This window comes from Pristiophorus japonicus, chromosome 2 (assembly GCF_044704955.1).
Source record: "Pristiophorus japonicus isolate sPriJap1 chromosome 2, sPriJap1.hap1, whole genome shotgun sequence".
In the NCBI taxonomy this organism is placed as follows: Eukaryota; Metazoa; Chordata; class Chondrichthyes; family Pristiophoridae; genus Pristiophorus; species Pristiophorus japonicus.
Window position 1 is genome coordinate 310124781 of NC_091978.1, and position 20635 is coordinate 310145415.

At 46.6% G+C, this 20635-nt stretch overlaps 1 protein-coding gene across 2 annotated transcripts in view; it reads left to right on the forward strand.

Annotated features, from left to right (window-relative positions):
• glrbb (glycine receptor, beta b) overlaps window positions 1–20635 on the forward strand; it is a 246645-nt gene that overhangs the window by 61124 nt on the left and 164886 nt on the right. For both annotated transcript variants that reach the window (XM_070865245.1, XM_070865246.1), the window contains exon 4: window positions 4676–4743. In XM_070865245.1, coding sequence (XP_070721346.1) covers window positions 4676–4743 — 68 coding nt within the window. The remainder of the gene's footprint in view (window positions 1–4675; window positions 4744–20635) is intronic.

Sequence of the window (20635 nt, forward strand, 5' to 3'; positions counted from 1 at the left end):
ACTTAAAAGGTCACAGTAGAGCTCTTGCCAGCTGAGGCTGGCATGTGTATCTTTGAGATCTTTTGAATGGCCCCATAATCTTACCTAAGCTAATGTGATCATAGCTGGAGGTAAAATGGCTCCTTCTTGAGCCCCAAACTGCCATAACTACTTTACTTTCTCAGGCTGGAAAGACTTGGAGGCATTTCAATTACTCCACCTCATAATGCCAGATCAGGCTGGGTGCCACTTCAATGCCTTTGAAGTTGCTGGCAGCCCACATTAACCATACAAATGATCCCATCCCTTAGGACAGGGTGATCAGCCAAGCATATGGGCAGAGTAGGTGGCTCTGATCCATCACTCACCCACTGGCGAAGCTGCCACTAATATGTTTCTGGCCTTAAAAGAATGCTGGGATTATAGAGCCAGAATAGCACTGTACAAATCTCCAGAAGTTGTGCAAAGTTTTGCACTGGTTGCACCACACATGTAACACTATATTCAGTTTGATCACCATCCAGAAAAAAGATATACATGTATTAAAATTGGCACAGAGCAAGACTGATCTCAAGTGTAAAGAGGATTAATTTGAGGGAAGATCAGAGAAGCTTAAGCTTTACAAACCAGAAAGAAGGTGGTTAAGGGGGAACAAATTATATAACATAAATAATAAACCGAGCTTATTGTCATGTATTCAACCAGCATTGTATCCCATGTATCATCTGACCTAAGTTGTACACTGTGAGAACAATGACCACTAGGTGGGAGACACTCCTAACCTGGGCCTTCAGGTACAAAAGGGGAAGCTCCACCCACCTTCATCAATTGGAGTGTTAAGGAATAAAGGACAGGTCACAGACTGACCTCTCAAGCATGGGCCTCGTGTGCATTTATACTGTATAGTAAGGACCTATCAATGGCGACGAGAAACTGGGATTTAAACCACATGAGCATGGCCACTAGCAAAACAGACAAGAGGTACTGTGTTAAGGAATGGTTGGGACAGAGATTCAACATTGTTAAAGCAGCAGACAGTTCTCCAGGCAGACAGGGGCAATCGGGCATGCCCCAACATGTAGTCGAACCCAGAGGGGGAGTTCGACAGAGACAATGGCAAGCTGAATGGCGATTCACGCTATTGCAAGGGACAATGCGGCCAGTAATGGGGCCATCAACACCTGTTAATGGCGCACTTAAGGACAATAACAGGGTTGGTCAGGGACGATCAACTGGCAAGGGACCTTTTGTTTCCAACAACAGCTCATGTTGGAGGCGTGGAGGCACACACTGAGCCGGAGTTTGCAGAGATGAGCAAAATACCTGCAGAAATTGCAGAAATGAACGCTGGGGGAAATCGCTGGAAGCTGAAGTTCAGCGAGTTCATGAGGAGCATGTATACAGTTCATACACCAGGATGCCACCGATAATGATGAAAGTGCTCCTCCATGGTATCCCAGTATCAATGGAGCTAGACACGGCGGCCAGCCAGTCTCTGATGGGTATCAAACAGTTCGAAAAGTTGTGGGCGTCCAAGACCAGGAGGCGAAAATTATCGCCGATTGACGCACAGCTACGGACTTACACAAAGCAGATCATTCTGGTGCTAGGCAGCGCCACGGTAGTCGTGACCCACAAAGATTCGGAGAACAGGTTGCCACTCTGGATTGTCCCAGGGGACGGTCCCACACTACTGGGGAGGAGTTGGCTTGCTGTCATGAACTGGAAATGGGGCGATGTCAATGCAATTTCCTCTGTGGAGCGAGTATCATGCTCACAGATCCTGGACAAATTTAACTCACTATTTCAACCCGGCATCGGCACTTTCATAGAAACATAGAAACATAGAAAATAGGTGCAGGAGCAGGCCATTCAGCCCTTCTAGCCTGCACCGCCATTCATTGAGTTCATGGCTGAACACGAAACTTCAGTACCCCCTTCCTGCTTTCACGCCATACCCCTTGATCCCCCGAGTAGTAAGGACTTCATCTAACTCCTTTTTGAATATATTTAGTGAATTGGCCTCAACTACTTTCTGTGGTAGAGAATTCCACAGGTTCATCACTCTCTGGGTGAAGAAGTTTCTCCTCATCTCGGTCCTAAATGGCTTACCCCTTATCCTTAGACTGTGACCCCTGGTTCTGGACTTCCCCAGCATTGGGAACATTCTTCCTGCATCCAACCTGTCCAAACCCGTCAGAATTTTAAACGTTTCTATGAGGTCCCCTCTCACTCTTCTGAACTCCAGTGAATACAAGCCCAGTTGATCCAGTCTCTCTTGATAGGTCAGTCCCACCATCCCGGGAATCAGTCTGGTGAATCTTCGCTGCACTCCCTCAATAGCAAGAATGTCCTTCCTCAAGTTAGGAGAACAAAACTGTACACAATACTCATGGGGCCAAGGTAGTGATTCACATAAACCTTATGCCTCCAGGAGTCTGTCCCAGGCAGAAAGGGGTTACGGGATGGTAGAAAAGGAGGCGCTCGCATGTGTATATGTTGTAAAGAAAATGCACCAGTACCTGTTTGGCAGGAAATTTGAGCTGGAGACAGATCACAAACCCCTAACTTCCCTTTTGGCCGACAACAAGGCCATAAATGCAAACGCATTGGCCCGCATACAGAGGTGGGCACTCACGTTAGCCGCCTATGACTATACAATTCGGCACAGACCGGGCACCGAAAACTGCGCCGATGCACTCAGCAGACTCCCACTAGTCACCACTGAAGGGGCTACCGAGCATGCTGCTGAGATGGTCATGGCTGTTGAAGCTTTCAGAAGCGAAGGCTCACCCGTGACAGCCCGTCCGATTAAAGTCTGGACAAATAGAGACCCGCTATTGTCTCTAGTCAAGAAATGTGTCCTGAATGGGGACAGGGCAGCCACGTACAGGGCATGCCCTGAGGAATTTAAACCATTTCACAGGCGCGGGGATGAATTCTCGATTCAGGCCGAATGCCTACTGTGGGGAAACCACATAGTCATGCCCCAGATGGGCATAGAGGTGTTCATCAGAGAACTCCACAATGAGCACCCGGGCATTGTCATGATGAAGGCAATTGCCAGGTCACACGTTTAGTGGCCAGGGATAGACGCAGATCTGGAACTTTGTGTTTGCAGGTGCATCACGTGTGCCCAGCTGGGCAATGTGCCCAGGGAAGCCCCCCTTAGCCCCTGGCCATGGCCCGCCAAGCCTTGGTCACGCATCCATGTGGACTACGTAGATCCTATCATGGGAAAAATGTTTTTGGTTGTCGTAGACACCTACTCCAAATGGATAGAGTGTGACATTTTAAATTAAAGCACATCCTCTGCCACGGTAGAAAGTCTACGGGCAATGTTCGCCGCCCACAGTCTACCGGACGTCTTGGACAGCGACAATGGCCCGTGCTTCACGAGCACTGAATTCCAGGACTTCATGGCAGCCAATGGAATTAACCATGTCAGAACAGCACCGTTCAAGCCGGCCTAAAACGGCCAGGCAGAACGAGCAGTGCAGATAATCAAACAGGGGATGCTCAGAATCCAAGTGGCTTCCCTACAAAGACGCTTATCACGCCTCCTGTTGGCTTATAGATCCCGACCACACTCGCTCACAGGTGTTCCACCCGCAGAACTGCTAATGAAAAGGACGCTCAAAACCCGGTTATCCCTTATACACCCCACCATGAAAGAAATTGTCGAGAGCAGGCGCCAGCCACAATATGACTACCATGACAGGAATGTGAGGGCACGATGTATTGATATAAATGATCCTGTTTTTGTCCTCAACTACGCTGCAGGGCCCAAATTGCTTGCAGGCACTGTGATTGCCAAAGAGGGAAATAGGATTCTGTTAGTTAAACTTACCAATGGACAAATCTGCCGCAAACACGTGGATCAAACAAAAAGGAGATTCAGCAACCCCATAGAAGAAGCAGAGGAAGAACACGATGTAGAGTTCACTCCACCACAGGTGACCGAACACCGGAACCAAAGGGAGGAGAGCCCAATCACTGTGGGCAGTCTGGATAGGCCTGAGGCACCGCAAGCAGCAGACACTCAAGCCAGCGCCCAACAACCGGAGCCCCAACTCGGGCGCTCTACAAGGGAGCGTAAACCACCAGAGAGACTCAACTTGTGATCCCAATAAGACTTTTGGAGGGGAGGTGATGTCATGTATTCAACCAGCATTGTAACCCATGTATAATCTGACCTAAGTTGTACACTGTGAGAACAATGACCACTAGGTGGCAGACACTCCTAACCTGGACCTTCAGGTACAAAAGGGGAAGGTCCACCCACCTTCATCACTTGGAGTGCTGAGGAATAAAGGACAGGTCACAGACTGACCTTCTCTCAAGCATGGGCTTCGTGTGCATTTATACTGTATATAAGAACCTATCACTTATTAGTTCACATTAAGCCAAGAATGCAGGATCATAGCATACAAGTGAAAATTTAACAGAAGGTAAATTTAAAAGTTATCAGGAATAAATTATTTACTCAAAAAATGATACCTGTTTGGAATAATCAGCCAAGCAAAAACATTGAGGTTGTTCAAAATACAGTTGAATGCTTTGGCAGGAGAGTTGGGGTGCAAGAAGAGTAAACATCAGAGTGCTAAATGTTCTTTTCTTTTCTCTAACTATCTTGTGTTCTTGTAAATGTAATATTTATTCTGTGAGATTAACAATTCTTCTGGTTTTTTTCTAGGTATTCCAGTTGACGTACAAATAAATATTTTCATTAACAGCTTTGGCTCAATACACGAAACAACTATGGTAAGCTCACTTTTTATTAACTTAAGAATAGAGACCTGCTTGTTGAAAATTGAACATCCTATTTAAATAGTGTGTAAAAAAAATTAAAGCACAAATTATTTCAATTTCTGAAAAGACATGTAATAAGCAGAGAGGTAAAAGGAAATGCTATAGATGATTGTATTGGTGTTGCAGGAATAATGGGGCCACATTTCCTGGAGAGGTTTTTGGGGGAGTGAATCTGGGACAGGGTGGAACATCACTCCTTCAAAGGTAGGTGTTCAGCTGTAAATGGAGGGAGAGGAGGCCTTTGCTGGGTACCCTCTCTCTCCATCAGAAGACTTTGAGCCCTTTACCATCACCACCATAGGCCTATTGCAACCTTTAATTAGGCAGTCCCAGGGATCAATGTTAACAGGGGCAAATGGGATGGGAACATAAATCAATCCCTCCCTCCTGACCTCACTGGCATTTACATGGTACATGCAGTGGGCACGGAAGAAGTGCTCAATGCGGGTGAAAATCCAGGTCAGCGCAGGGAGGTGTTGGTCGGTACCACCGCTGCATTTTCCTGCCATTTCTGCCGCAATCTCGCCCAATTCTGGGCAGGATCATGGAGGAAAATCCAGCCCCCAGTATCCTCATAAGACTGGTAAAGTGTATAGCAGTTTGCAACATTTTCCTGTAGACCTTTCACCACATAACCACTCTGACGTACACCAGAGCACACCTTAAAAAGAGAGGAGCAGGTGAACCTGAGAGGAATGAAAGAAAGAAGTAACTTGTATTTATATAGCACCTTTCACAACCTGAGGACAATCAAATGCACTTTACAGCCAATGAAATATTTTTGAAGTGTTGTCACTGTTGTAATGTAGGAAACGCAGCAGCCAATTTGTGTACAGCAAGGTCACACAAATAGGAATGAGATGAAGGCCAAATAATTTGTTTTAGTGATGTTAGCTGAGGAATAAATATTGGCTGGGACACTGGGGAGAACTCCCATGCCCTTCTTCAAAATAGTGCCATGGGATCTTTTCCATCCACCTGAAAGGGCAGACAGGGCCTCGGTTTAATGTCTCATCCAAAAGATGGCACTTCCAACAGTGCATTACTCCCTAAGTACTGCACTGGAGTGTCGGCCGAGATTTTGTGCTCAAGTCTCTGAAGTGGGGCTTGAACTAACATAGAAACTTAGAAAATAGGTGCAGGAGTAGGCCATTCGGCCCTTCAAGCCTGCATCACCATTCAATATCATGGCTGATCATTCACCTCAGTACCCCTTTCCTGCTTTCTCTCCATACCCCTTGATTCCTTTAGCCGTAAGGGCCATATCTAACTCCCTCTTGAATATATCCAATGAACTGGCATCAACAACTCTGCGGTAGAGAAATCCACGGGTTAACAACTTTGAGTGAAGAAGTTTCTCCTCAACTCAGTCCTAAATGGCTTACCCCTTATCCTTAGACTGTGTCCCCTGGTTCTGGACTTCCCCAACATTGGGAACATTCTTCCTGCATCGAACCTGTCCAGTCCCGTCAGAATTTTTTATGTTTCTGAGATCCCCTCTCATCCTTTTAAACTCCAGTGAATAAAGGCCGAGTCGATCCAGTCTCTCCTCATGTCAGTCCTGCCATCCCGGGAATCAGTCTGGTGAACCTTGGCTGCACTCCCTCAATAGCAAGAACGTCCTTCCTCAGATTAGGAGACCAAAATTGAACACAATATTCCAGGTGAGGCCTCAGCAAGACCCTGTACAACTGCAGTAAGACTTCCCTGCTCCTATACTCAATCCCCTAGCTATGAAGACCAACATACCATTTGCCTTCTTCACCCCCTGCTGTACCTGCATGCCAACTTTCAATGACTGATATACCATGACACCCAGTTCTCGTTGCACCTCCCCTTTTCCTAATCTGTCGCCATTCAGATAATATTCTGCCTTCGTGTTTTTACCACCAAAGTGGATAACCTCACATTTATCCACATTATACTGCATCTGCCATGCATTTGCCCACTCACCTAAGCTGTCCAATTCACCCTGCAGCCTCTTAGCGTCCTCCTCACAGCTCACACCGCCAACCAGCTTAGTGTCATCTGCAAACTTGGAGATATTACACTCAATTCCTTCATCTAAATCATTAATGTATATTGTAAATAGTTTGGGTCCCAGCACTGAGCCCTGTGGCACCCCACTAGTCATTGCCTGCCATTCTGAAAAGGACCCATTTATCCTAACTCTCTGCTTCCTGTCTGCCAACCAGTTTTCTATCCATGTCAGTACATTACCCCCAATACCATGTGCTTTAATTTTGCACGCTAATCTCTTGTGTGGGACCTTGTCAAAAGCCTTTTGAAAGTCCAAATACACCACATCCACTAGTTCTCCCTTGTCCACTCTACTAGTTATATCCTCAAAAAATTCCAGAAGGTTTGTCAAGCATGATTTCCTTTTCATAAATCCATCCTGTCACTGCTTTCCATATGTGCTGCTATTTCATCTTTAATAATTGATACCAACATTTTCCCCACTACTGATGTCAGGCTAACTGGTTTCTAATTACCTGTTTGCTCTCTCCCTCCTTTTTTAAAAAGTGGTGTTACATTAGCTACCCGCCAGTCCATAGGAACTGATCCCAAGTTGATAGACTGTTGGAAAATGATCACCAATGCATCCACTATTTCTAGGGTCACTTCCTTAAGTACTCTGGGATGCAGACTATCAGGCCCCGGGGATTTATCGGCCTTCAATCCCATCAATTTCCTAACACAATTTCCTGCCTAATAAGTATTTCCTTCAGTTCCTCCTTCTCACTAGACCCTCGGTCCCAAGTATTTCCGGAAGGTTATTTGTGTCTTCCTTCGTGAAGACAGAACCAAAGTATTTATTCAACTGGCCTGCCATTTCTTTGTTCCCCATTATTAATTCACCTGAATCTGACTTCAAGGGACCTATGTTTGTCTTTAGTAATCTTTTTCTCTTCACATATCTATAGAAGCTTTTACAGTCAGTTTTTATGTTCCCAGCAAGCTTCCTCTCACACTCTCTTTTCTCCCTCCTATTTAAACCCTTTGTCCTCCTCTACTGAATTCTAAATTTCTCCCAGTCCTCAGGTTTGCTGCTTTTTCTGGCCAATTTATTTGCCTCTTCCTTGGATTTAACACGATCCTTAATTTCCCTTGTTAGCCACGGTTGAGCCACCTTCCCCATTTTATTTTTACTCAAGACAGGGATGTACAATTGTTGCAGTTCATCCATGTGACCTTTAAATGTTTGCCATTGCCTATTCACTGTCAACACTTTAAGTACCATTCGCCAGTCTATTTTAGCCAATTCATGTCTCATACTATCGAAGTTACCTTTCATTAAGTTAAGGACCCTAGTCTCTGAATTAACTGTGTCACTCTCCATCTTAATAAAGAATTCTACGGTATTATGGCCACTCTTCCCTAAGGGGCCTTGCACTACAAGATTGCTAACATCACCCAGTCTAGGTTGACCAGCCCTCTAGTTGGTTCCTCGACATACTGGTCTAGAAAACCATCCCTAATACACTCCAGGAAATCCTCCTCCACCATATTTCTACCAGTTTGGTTAGCCCAATCTATATGTAGATTAAAGTCGCCCATGATAACCGCTGTATCTTTATTGCATGCATCCCTAATTTCTTGTTTGATGCTGTCCACAACCTCACTACTACTGTTCGGTGGTCTGTACACAACTCCCACTAACGTTTTCTTCCCTTTGGTATTCCGCAGCTCCACCCATACAGATTCCACATCATCCAAGCTAATGTCCTTCCTTACTATTGTGTTAATTTCCTCTTTAAACAGCAACGACACCCCATCTCCTTTTCCTTTCCGTCTATCCTTCTTGAATGTTGAATACCCCCGGATGTTGAGTTCCCAGCCTTGGTCACCCTGGAGCCACGTCTCCGTGATGCCAATTATATAATATTCGTTAATAGCTACCTGCGCCGTTAATTTGGCCACCTTATTACAAAAACTCATCGCATTGAGGTGCAGAGCCTTCAGGCTCGTCTTTCTCACACACTTTGCCCCTTTAGAATTTTTCTGTAATGTGGCCCTTTTTGATTTTTGCCTTGGGTTTCCCTGCCCTCCACTTTTACTTTTCTTCTTTCTATCTTTTGCTTCTGCCCCCATTCTACTTCCCTCTGTCTCCCTGCATAGGTTCCCATCCCCCTGCCATATTAATTTAACCCCTCCCCAACAGCATTAGCAAACACTCCCCCTAGGACATTAGTTCCGATCCTGCCCAGGTGCAGACCATCCGGTTTGTAATGGTCCACCTCCCCCAGAACCGGTTCCAATGTCCCAGGAATTTGAATCACTCCCTGCTGCACCACTCCTCAAGCCACGTATTCTTCTGCACTTTCCTGCAATTCCTACTCTGACTAGCACGTGGCACTGGTAGCAATTCTGACATTACTACCTTTTGAGGTCCTACTTTTTAATTTAACTCCTAGCTCCCTAAATTCAGCTTGTCGGACCTCATCCCGTTTTGTACATATATGCATCACAAGAACTGGCTGTTCACCCTCCCCCTCCAAAATGTCCTGCAGCCTCTCCGAGACATCCTTGACCCTTGCACCAGGGAGGCAACATACCATCCCGGAGTCTCAATTGTGGCTGCAGAAACGTCTATCTATTCCCCTTAAATAGAATCCCCTACCACTATAGCTCTCCCACTCTTTTTCCTGCCTTCCTGTGCAGCAGAACCACCCACGGTAACATGAACTTGGCTGCTGCTGCCCTCCTCTGATGAGTCATCCCCTACAACATTACCCAAAACGGTGTATCTGTTTTGGAGGAGGATGACCGTAGGGAACCCCTGTACTACCTTTCTTCCACTGCTCTTCCTGCTGGTCACCCATTCCCTATCTGTCTGTGTAACCTTTACCTGCAGTATGACCAACTCACTAAACGTGCTATTCACGGCATCCTCAGCATCGCGGATGCTCCAGAGTGAATCCATCCGCAGCTCCAGTGCCACAGTGCGGTCTGTCAGGAGCTGCAGCAGGATACACTTCCTGCACATGTAGTCGTCAGGGACACTTCTGACACCCAATTGGATTATATCCCCATTGACTACAGGTGTCATAAAAACAGTGATATAATGCAATGGCACTCACAAATGCTGTATGGTAGGCCCTGTGCATTACTCTTCAGATACCTTCCCATCCCTGAGTTGCCACCAGCAACAAAACACACTGTTCCTCAGAGCGTCCCTGGTGGGTTATGTTGGTAGCGGGTCCTGACTCCGTTGCTGGCTCCATCCCACCCTGTGAAATGAATTTGTCTTGATATGGCTTGTTCAGCCCACACAGCATGTTTGCTGGCCAATTAGAGGAAGTGGGTCGAGTGACGTCATTTGATGATGCGTCATCAGCCAATTTCCAAAAAGGGACCATGTCCAAATTTATTTTGGCAGTTGTGTTGTCAGTGTTCTCCAGCATTGAGGTGCTGCAAACATTGACAAGCACTGCACAGAGATGCAGTGCTGCGACAGGCTCTCGCATTACTCGCTCCATCTGCTCATGGAGGGAGCCATAGCACACAGGGAGGACCTCTTCCCTTCCAATTGGTGGAAGAGACCTCCCCAGAATATCAACGCAGCCTGGTTGCACATTGCAGAGGAGGGCACGTTGGTCAGGAGGGCCTGGGTGCAGTGCCACAAATGTTTCAATTGTCTCAGTAGATCAGAAAATGCTAGTACAAAGGCACACTCAACCCCATCCTGCTGTGCCTCTCATCACATTCCCATCATTTTGCCTTCCCTACTCTACTGCACAACCTCACTCACACCAAATTACCCTGCACCTTCATCCATCTCTCTCTATCTACATTTTCACATCCCCATCTAACTAGCTACCCCACACACTCATCCTAGTACAATCGTACCAACTAACAACATACAAGGGTAGCCACTGTTCGTGTAAAGTTTCTGTTAATGTGCTGTCAAACATTGAAACCTTTATTTTCAACACTTGGGGCTGGATTTTCGACTTGTTTGCACCTTCTGTTAGCGCCCCAGAGGGTTTCTAGGCGTTATGGTGGGTGTTCAGCTTCTACTGCCTGGACAGCAAATTCGGCTCATGGTTTACGGCGGCGCAAAAAGTTACTGCTCTGCCCTCTAGTTTCACTGAGATCATGACGTCAATAATTGTGCAACGTTCCACTACCACCCGGATGCAAATTTAGGCCCTAATGGCTCATTAAACACCCGAGCCAAAAAATGTCTGAAAAAACAGGCGTTGCCAGGGTGCAGCAGGCGGTATTGGCAGCATATTTAAATAGAGGGATGAGGATCCTACATTGCAGGTCACATTGACTGCAACAGCTGGACACAGCACGCTGCGTGAAGCTCCGACTTGAAAGCGGCAGTTTTATCTGCCATTACAGTGTCCTTACAACGTCCATGATAAAATTTAATCTGGGCATTACTAGTTTGCCAGCATATCATGCTGCATGCTATTGCCAGGCGGCATCAAGCTAGAAGAAGGGCTCTTGGCCATGTCGGCCCATGGATAAGGGGAGGCCGAAGATGTCTGGGGAGGAGTGCTTACCCCCACGGATTTACAGATACATACCGCCAGCTCTCTGAGGAGCAGTGTGTGAGAAGGCTGCATTTCCGAAAGGAAGCGCTGACAGAGATATGCCATCTCCTACAGACAGACCTACAGCCTACCAGCAACAATTGGACTGTGCTACCCATTGCAGTGAGGGTGACCGTGGCGTTGGCCTTCTATGTCTCCGGCTCCTTCCAGGTTACAGCAGGGGACAAAGGCAGTATCTTTCAATATGCTATACATCGCTGCATTTGGCACGTTACAAAGGCTCTGGACTTCATAAAGTTCCCAATGAGCAGGGACATCCAGAGTGAGCGGGCATTTGGCAGGCTTCCCAAGGGTTCACTGAGCCATTGAATTCACACATTGGCCTTGTGAGCACCATTCCACAACGCATGGGTATTCAGAAACCGAACGTGATACCACTCCCTAAATGTCCAGCTAGTGTGTAACCACACTCAGCACATTCTCTCAGTGAATGCCCACTATCCAGGGAGCTCATGTGATGCTTTCATCTTGCATGAGAGCAGTGTCTCACGGATGTTTCAGTGACAAAGGGAAGGGCACAGCTAGCTGCTCGGGGACAAAGGATACGCCTAGCTACCTGGCTTAGGACCCTCCTCCACAACCACACCACAGAAGCCGAGGTGCGCTACAATGAGAGCCATGCAGCCACCCGCAACATCATCGAACAGACAATTGGGGTGCTCAAACAGCGCTTCCGATGCCTGGACCGCTCTGGAGGCAGTCTTCAATACTCCCCTCAACAGGTCTCTGAATTCATTGTCATGTGCTGTGTGCTGCATGCTGCACAAATTGGCCATCGTGAGTGGTTAGGCATTGCCGGTGGGGATTGCAGGCCCATCTCAGGAGGAGGAGGAGGATGATGAAGAGGAGCTTGGTGAGGTCCCGATTGCACAACCACCCCATCCATGGGGGAGGCCGCATCCAGATGCTGCCAAACCAAGAGCCACATGTCGCTAGCTCATAATGGACCGCTTTGCTTGAATGGAGGAAGCTGGGGGATGCAGCTAAAACTGGCCACGCTCTGTGCAACCATAAAGGCACATTTCCGGTGAACTTTGGAAGGATACACACGACACCAATGGCAAACGGTCAAAGTGAAAATTGACTCCCACAAAGTAACAAACAGTTCTCTTTCCTCCGCCCCCTCCCCCGCCAGCACAATGAAACAGTTCAATAAACAGCCTTCTGCTGCAAGGCACTCAAGAACAATGCATCTGATTACTTCAACTGAACTATTTATAAGCATCATCACAATACATGAGGGCATCTACACAATGTTCTCAGACCCCTTAAAGGGACTTGCCCTGAGTTTTACTACCCCTTCCCTTCATCCCCCTCCCACGCCTGCTGCTCCTCCTCAATGAGGCCTCAGTGGCTGCAGCAAGGTTGCTTGAGGGCTATTGTATTGGTGGGCCAGACAGTGCAGACAGCCTAGGATGATGATCTGGGCCTGGAATGCCCGGCTACGGACTGCAGGGCCTCAACATCGGCGGAAGCAGTCTCTGATGGCGCAGGTGTGGAACGCAGAAGGTGCATGGTGGGAGAGTCAGTGGTGCGAACCGGAATGCTGTCATCCTGAGGAAGGACAGCATCTTTCATTTCTTGGGAACCAATGACATTCAGATGGGGCTGGGCCTCAGCATCGAGAGCCCAATGTGTCACCACAACTTGCTGGCCTGCTTCGGCACCATCACTTCCCCTTTGGACAGTGGGGAAGACAGTGATCCTCCCTGGACATTGCAGCAATTCCAGGTCTATGTCTGCCTGCTCTTCAGCAGGACTACTATGCCAACTCACCCTCCAGGGAGCTGGCCTCTGAGCTTCCCCTCCAGCTCGGCTTTGCAGTAGGCCATTGGTGCCAGGAGCCTCAGAGTCCTCAAACCCCAGGAAATCACCTTCGTCTCCAGATGTTGTGTCTGTGAGACTGTAAATTTCAGGCAGCACATTTTCATCATCTCCCTCATCGTCTTCCCCCCCCTCATGGCCAGATGTAGATGTCTCATGGGAAGGCTGGCGTGCTCGTGGCTGGTCATCTGTAAACAGAAAGCAACAGACGTGTGGTTAGCAGCAGGGGAGGGGGACAGGGTGATACCAGAAAGGTGGCATTGGACATTTATATGTAAAGGGGCTAGGCCACTTCATATTAGGAGTCAAGGAAGTCAAATCAGTCGCAAGTTCTATTTACATACCCTCACTACCCGAAGGGGGCTCGGCATTGCCCCCGGCCACTGCACGAACTGGGGTGCCTATGAGGGCCGAGACACTCTGCTCCACCTCGGTGAGCTCCAGAACTCCGGCTGTCCGCCTCCTGTTCGTCGTTGTTCCCATCTGTTATGGGAGAGCTTGGCCTGCAATAAGAGCAAGAAGAAGGGTTCAATAAGGGTCCAATAAGGGTACCTCCTGTTGTGTCACATGTGCCTTCCATAGTTCAATAGCTGGAACTTTGTGGATGTGCAAATGTCTTCAGTTCAATCCATGTGGCTGGTGAATAAGGTTTTTCAAAGATTGGGAGGAGGTGAGAGGCAGGTAGCATAGCGGCTCAGAGTGATGTTTGGAAAACACATATCAACAGTGGGAGTCCATGGAGTGTGAGGAGGGTTGACAATGATTAAGGACCAAGAGGCAATAGCTGAAGAAGTGAGCCTCCAGCTTTCTGCTGCATTCTACAGCCCACACTAGAGCCTGCAACACATTGAGAAGGAGGCAGCTCCGTCAAAGACTTAGCAGTGTGTGAGACATTGATCTTGCAAGCATGGCAGACCGACATAAATGTGAAGGGTACTCACCCTGACTAACCTTATGAGGTCGTTAAATTTCTTACGGCATTGTGTACCAGTTCTGGCCACTGTGTCTGCCGCTGACACCTTCTGTGCAATCTTCCTCCAGATTATGCTGGGCAACAGCCTCTCTCCCCCAGCCAGATGGAGTGCAGACCACCTCCTTTCAGTGGCCAGCACTAAGGCCTCAGCAGCCGCTGGAGAGAATCGTCTGGCATGCTGCCTGCCCTCTTGCTGCGCCATCTCTCACGCTGTGTCTGAAGTGGACCGGGTTTTCTGTGCATGCGCGCAGGAAAGCCCCGTGGCCTAAAGTTCCGCCTGCACCTAGGAAAATTGAAAGGCCTCTGCGCATGCGTGAAATGTCGAACTTTTTTAACGCTGTGATTTTCGACTGGGGTGCAAAGACTTCCTTGTGCAATGTGCGATTTTGCACCCCGATCATGGAACCTTATTTTTGGGCAAAATTTGCAGATGTGGGCACAAACTTTTTCCAGGCGGTATCAGGACTGCCCCGAAATCACACATGTTGAAAATCTTGCCCCATGAGTTCTTGGACAGACCTGTGTGAACCTTTAGAAGTGGCTTAGTGAGTTGCAGTGAATGGTGAGATGTAATGGTACCCCCGGCAATGCTCATGAGTGTGAAAGGAATGGCTTGGGCATTGTAGGGATGCTTTACAGTGCCGGTGTGGAATGGTGCATCATGTGGCAGCCAGGGTGTACAGTGTCAAGTGAAGTAAATCTGGCCATGGTGAGGCCATCTCTGGCCTCCCGGGCAGCAACAGGTGCTGATGCCCTGTGTGCTGTGCAGCATCACGTGATTGCGGAGAAGGTTGATGTTGTTGTTGGTGCTGCTAGTGTTGCGGCTGATCGTGGTGGGATTCTGAGGACCAAGGTGAGACAGTATAGACGGCACCCATGCTGATGGAATAGCTGGCAGGTGAAGTAGAGATGACGAGCAATCTGTCAATGGTGAGAGAGGTAATGAAGTCAGACTGGATGGAGACTTGTGTAAAGACTTGCAGCATGCTTAATCTGTTGCGGATATGCAGCTTATAGATAAGGGAAGATATCTCTGTCAGATGGGAACTTTTACTTTACATTTGAAACTGTCAACTCATCAGCTGATTCGATGGCCACTGAACTCTTGCTTCAGCTGGACAGATGTGGCCCACGACCAGCATGGACCCCATGGGCAAGCTGTCAAATGCAAAAGGTGAGCTTAAAAACATTTTTAATTGGCTCTAAACAACCCACTAATTGTCTGAATTGGGTTGCCCGCCACGGTCTGACGGGTCTGCTCAGCGCTGACAGACCCGTCATCGGGAAAGGCGCTTGGGAACGAGTTGACAGCGGGTTCCAGACCCACTGTCAAAAGTATCAAATTTCCCACCCGACCTGCCACCAATCCCGCCTGCTGATCTGCCGGAAACCTGATTCAAAAGTGTTGAATACTTTGCTTTACCAGTGCATATAAGCAGACCAACACTCATAAGGACAGAAAGTGTGAGGTTCCACTTACACTATAGACCTTTACTGGACGTGACGTGAGGCACAGAAACGGAAATCTGTCTCATCTATTAAAACACTGAGGTCGCAGCAGATCGTACAATTTCAAGCAGCAATGATTTAAAAGCTGTGCAGTTCATTCCTCTTAGCTGTGTATCTAATTTTTCACACTTTTATCCTTATTCAGATTATATGTATTAGAGGGGGTAATTTTACGTGTCCAGTCAGCTGACGGAAACTCTACCTACTGGCAGTGGAAGGTGGAAATTTAGGCGTGCACTAACTGATTTCTGACCATCGGAAAATCGTGGGCTATGTGCACCCAAATTTCTGATTTGTATTGCTGGTAGGCGAGACTTCTTGCCAACAGTGTAAACACGTAAAATTACACTAGGAGTTCAGTAGAAAATGAACTCCAATGTTTATTTCTTTACTAAAAAAATGTTATAAGTATATAAAAAAAGAATTGAAAGAAAATCATAATGAAATATCCTGTTTATGACAAGTTAGCACAAGTGTTGTCTAGTGCCTTAAAAGATACATAATTTTAATGTTTTAAGTTACTTCTCAACTGTATCAGAACTAACTTTATTGATTTCTGCAAGTTCTATACTGCAGCATAGCTCTGAAAAACACTAATATACAGTAACATAATGGGCTCAATTTTCCCCAATGCCCTTTTTTGGTGTACTTGAAGAGTTATGCCCCTTTTTTTTGGGGCCCAACTACGCCAAAAAAAAATCCTGTGTGAATTGTTGATTTTGGCTCCAAGCAGCCTGTCCTTTAGCTTTGGGGGTGGAGCCTAAGATCTGCGCCAAAAAGATTGGGTTGCCAGGGTAACGAGGGACACACGAAGGTTTGAGTCTGGAAAGTGAAACATACAGGACATTCTGGCCTGTTCACAGCAACCAACACAAGCACCTTGCACATTGCAGCAGCTTACCAGCATGAAATTATTGAAGAGTTTATGCCAAAAATCTATCCCCCCCCACCCCTCCCTCCTCCCACAGTGCTGCTACTAACCCTGGCCGAAAGGCCTCCCTCTCCCTTTCTCCAGAAGCCGGTGCCGCTCCTAACCCTGGCCGAAAGGACTCCCTCCCTTGCTGGTGCTGGGTGCCGCTCATAACCCTGGCCAAAAGGCCTCCCTCCCGGTGCCTGGTGCCGCTCATAGCCTTGGCCAAAAAGGCCCCCCTCCCTGCCGGTGCAGCTCCTAACCCTTGTTGAAAGGCCTCCCTCCCTCCCCCACTCCCTCCCTCCCTTGCCGCTGCTGCAGTCCCGACTGTGGAACTGGATCTTCTTTGCTGATTCTCTTATCTGCGCTGATTTTATTAATTGTCCAGAAGGTTTTTCCACCTTAAGAAAAATTGGAGTTGGCCAGAATTGGCGCGGGTGGCAGGCTATGAGGTAAAAAAATCGTAGGCTAAAAGAAATCCTACCTAAGTGAATTACGCTGGTGCAGAAACTTTGGGGAAACTTGGAGATTATAATTTACTACAAAAAAAAGAGTGCATGCCAAAATAACGGTGCAGATAATAGGGAAAAATTGAGTCTATAGAGCTGATCTCCCGTCTTCCACTACATTTCGGTAGCAGCCTTTTCGTTCTTTGAAGATAAGAATGAAGGAGTTGTAGTTAGTAAGTAACCGAGATGCTTGAATATTCTATAATCTAATATACTCATATCATGTACAGTTAATTTGACAAATTCTGTCCTCGATACACAATAGTTGGCAAACTCCAGCCTTAACACAATTGACTATTTGTGAAATTTATGACACGTGGGAATGCTGACATTGCTGAAACCCTGACGGAAATACAAGAATGCATGAAAAAGGAACAAGAAAAGAGCATTCAGCCCATCTAGGCTATCGACTTAGATCCTTCTACAGAGCCTGCTCAAACCATATTGATAATCTTCTTGCCTTGATGCCCAGAATTCCTGCAGTCATTGTTGAATCTGAAATCTGTCCATGTTCCTTTTTTGAGTTTTTCAATTGAGCTCTCATTCACTGCCCATGAAGGGAGTCTATTCCATAAGTTAACAAGAACAGAAAACACTAGAAACACTCAACAGGAGAGTCAACATCTGTTGAGAAAACACAAATCAATGTTTTGGGTCCATCCTCAGAACTGGAAGATGTTGAACAGCATTTAAAGGAACAGAGCAAGGGAAAGGAAGAGGACAAAAAGCACACAATGATCACACACCTAGGGAAAGAAATAGAATGACCTGTAAAGTGCTTAGGAGGGGAACAGAGATGGTTAAATTACAGAAGTGATAGACACATGGATTTTAGCAAGGCTTTTGACCAAGGTCACATATGGCAGACTGGTCAGAAAACTAAAAGCCCATAGGATCCAAGGGAAAGTGGCAAGTTGGATCCAGAATTAGCTCAGTGACAGGAAGCAAAGGATAATGGTTGACAGGTGTTTTTGTGACTGGATGGCTGTTTCCAGTGGGGTTCTGTAGGGCTTGGTACTCGATCCCTTGCTTTTTGTGGTATATATCAAAGATTTATGGGTTGAAATTCGGTACCACTGTTTTTGAGGCGGTGTCACCACCTGAGCATTGATTTTAGCACCAGGCGTTAGGCGCACCCTCCAAGTCCTAAGTTCAGTTTTTACGCCCAAAGATGAGAGAGCAATGCTTAAGAAGTGGCGTTGCACATTCATCCTTGGGCAGGAGCTCAAGAGGCCTACTGAATTTCCCGACGGGAGGCTGACGCCATGCAAGAAAATAATGGGAATAAAAAAAGAACTAAAACTCTCCAATCCACACACACACTGCCCCACTCTTAAAACTAACGAAAACATGCATAAATAAATAAACTTACCTTCCTTTCTGGGTGATATCGCCTGAGATCCACTCTTTTACGACAATTGTTTCCTGCCTGTTTGTACGACAGCTTACAAAGCAAATGTCGTGACCGAGGTGTCAAAGAGGCGTTGTACACTGAATGACGTCACCACGCGGGTAACATTAGCCGGCACAGCCTTGCCTTTTGGCGCCTCTACCAAAGAGCTGACTGAATTTAGGTCGAGGCGTTGACGCCGCATACCAACGATGGTAGGCATTTGGCACCTGTTAGCTGCCTCTCGCGTGCAATAACAGGCAACGTCCATAACCAAATTTCGACCCCTTAGATTTCAATGTAGGAGACATGAAAAATTGGTTGATAGTGAGGACGAAAACTATAAACTGCAGGAAGATATCAATGGACTGATCAGGTGGGCTGAAAAGTGACAAATAGAATTCACTCTGGAGAAGTGTGAGGTAATGCATTTGGAGAGGGCTAACAAGGCAAGGGAATACACAATACATGATAGGATACTGAGAAGTGTAGAGGAACAGAGGTATCTTGGAGTAAATGTCCACAGATCCCTGAAGGTAGCAGAACAGGTAGATAAGATGGCTAAGAAGGCAGACAGGATACATTCCTTTATTAGCCGAGGCATAGAATATAAGAGCTGGGTGGTTGAATACTGTGTACAGTTTTGGTCACCACATTACAGGAAAGATGTGATTTTATGAGGGAGGGTACAGAGGAGATTTATGAGAACACTGCCAGGACTGGAGAATTTTAGCTATGAGGAAAGATTGGATAGCTGGGGTTATTTTCTTTGGAACAGAGGAGGCTGAAGTGAGACTTATTTGAGGTGTACAACATTAGAGTGGATAGGAACCACCTATTTCCTTTAGCAGAGAAGTCAATAACCAAGGGTCATAGATTTAAAGTAATTGGTAGGATTAGAGGGAAGTTGAGGAGAACTTTTTTTACCCAGAGGGTAATGGGAGTCCGTAACTCACTGCCTGAAAGGGTGGTAGAGGCAGAAACTCTCATCACATTTTAAAAGGTACTTTAAGTGCTGTAACCTACAAGGCTACGGACCAAAAACTAGAAAGCGGGATTAGGCTGGACAGCGCTTTTTTGGCCGGCACGGACACGATGGGCCAAATGGCCTCCTGTGCCATAAATTTCTATTATTCTATGATTTTATTCTATGCAGCAAAAGGAGACATATTGAGGGAATCAAAGAAATAAAAGACACAATAGTTAAAGGGAGATAGATAGTGCGATGTGTGTGTTTTTTTTCTCTACCCCCTATTCTCTGTTCTGGTCCTTTTTAAATGCTGTCCAGTTCTGAGGAAGTGTTCAACACTCAAAACATTGACTTGTGCTCTTTCAATGATACTGCCTGTCCTGCTGATTACCTCCAGCATTTTCTGCTTTTCTTTCAGATTTCTAGTACCTGTATCTGTAGCATTTTACCTTTTGTTGATATGTTGACAACTTTGATTGTTAAGTCATGAGAATGAGTATTCAGTTATATTTATTATCCAGATTGACCATTTAGACACGCTGAATGTTGGCTTTTCAAAATAAACCTAAATACTGAATTCGAATTAATCAAATTCACATGAAAGCACAGATTAGAAACAATATAATGTGCATGACGGACATGGGAGTAAGAAGGTCAATTTACGGGGCTGATTTCCCTGACCCTTTTCCCCAGTGACTGCTTATTCCTCTGATGCAAAGGTCAGGAAAAACGAGTAGAAAACTGTTACGTCGATCTCAATCATTTTATTTTGTCCCTGGATTTCTACAGCTTTCCCTGGAGAGTAGTGCCATGTATGTATGCTTGGGGTTACTAGCCACCAGATGGCACCACTGTTGGAGGTCATTGGGCTGTACGCACGTGTGTGGCGCCCAGGTAGAAAAGGCAAGCCATCATGTAATGTAATCACTTTGGGTCCTGATAAAGCAGGGCCAGGTTTGCACCTGTGTTAGTTTACAGTATTCAGTCTATCGATTTATTACATAGAAACATAGAAAATAGGTGCAGGAGTAGGGCATCCGGCCCTTCGAGTTCAATAAGATCATGGCTGATCATTCCTTCAGTACCCCGTTCCTGCTTTCTCTCCATACCCCTTGATCCCTTTAGCCGCAAGGGCCATATCTAATTCCCTCTTGAATATATCCAATGAACTGGCATCAACAACTCTCTGC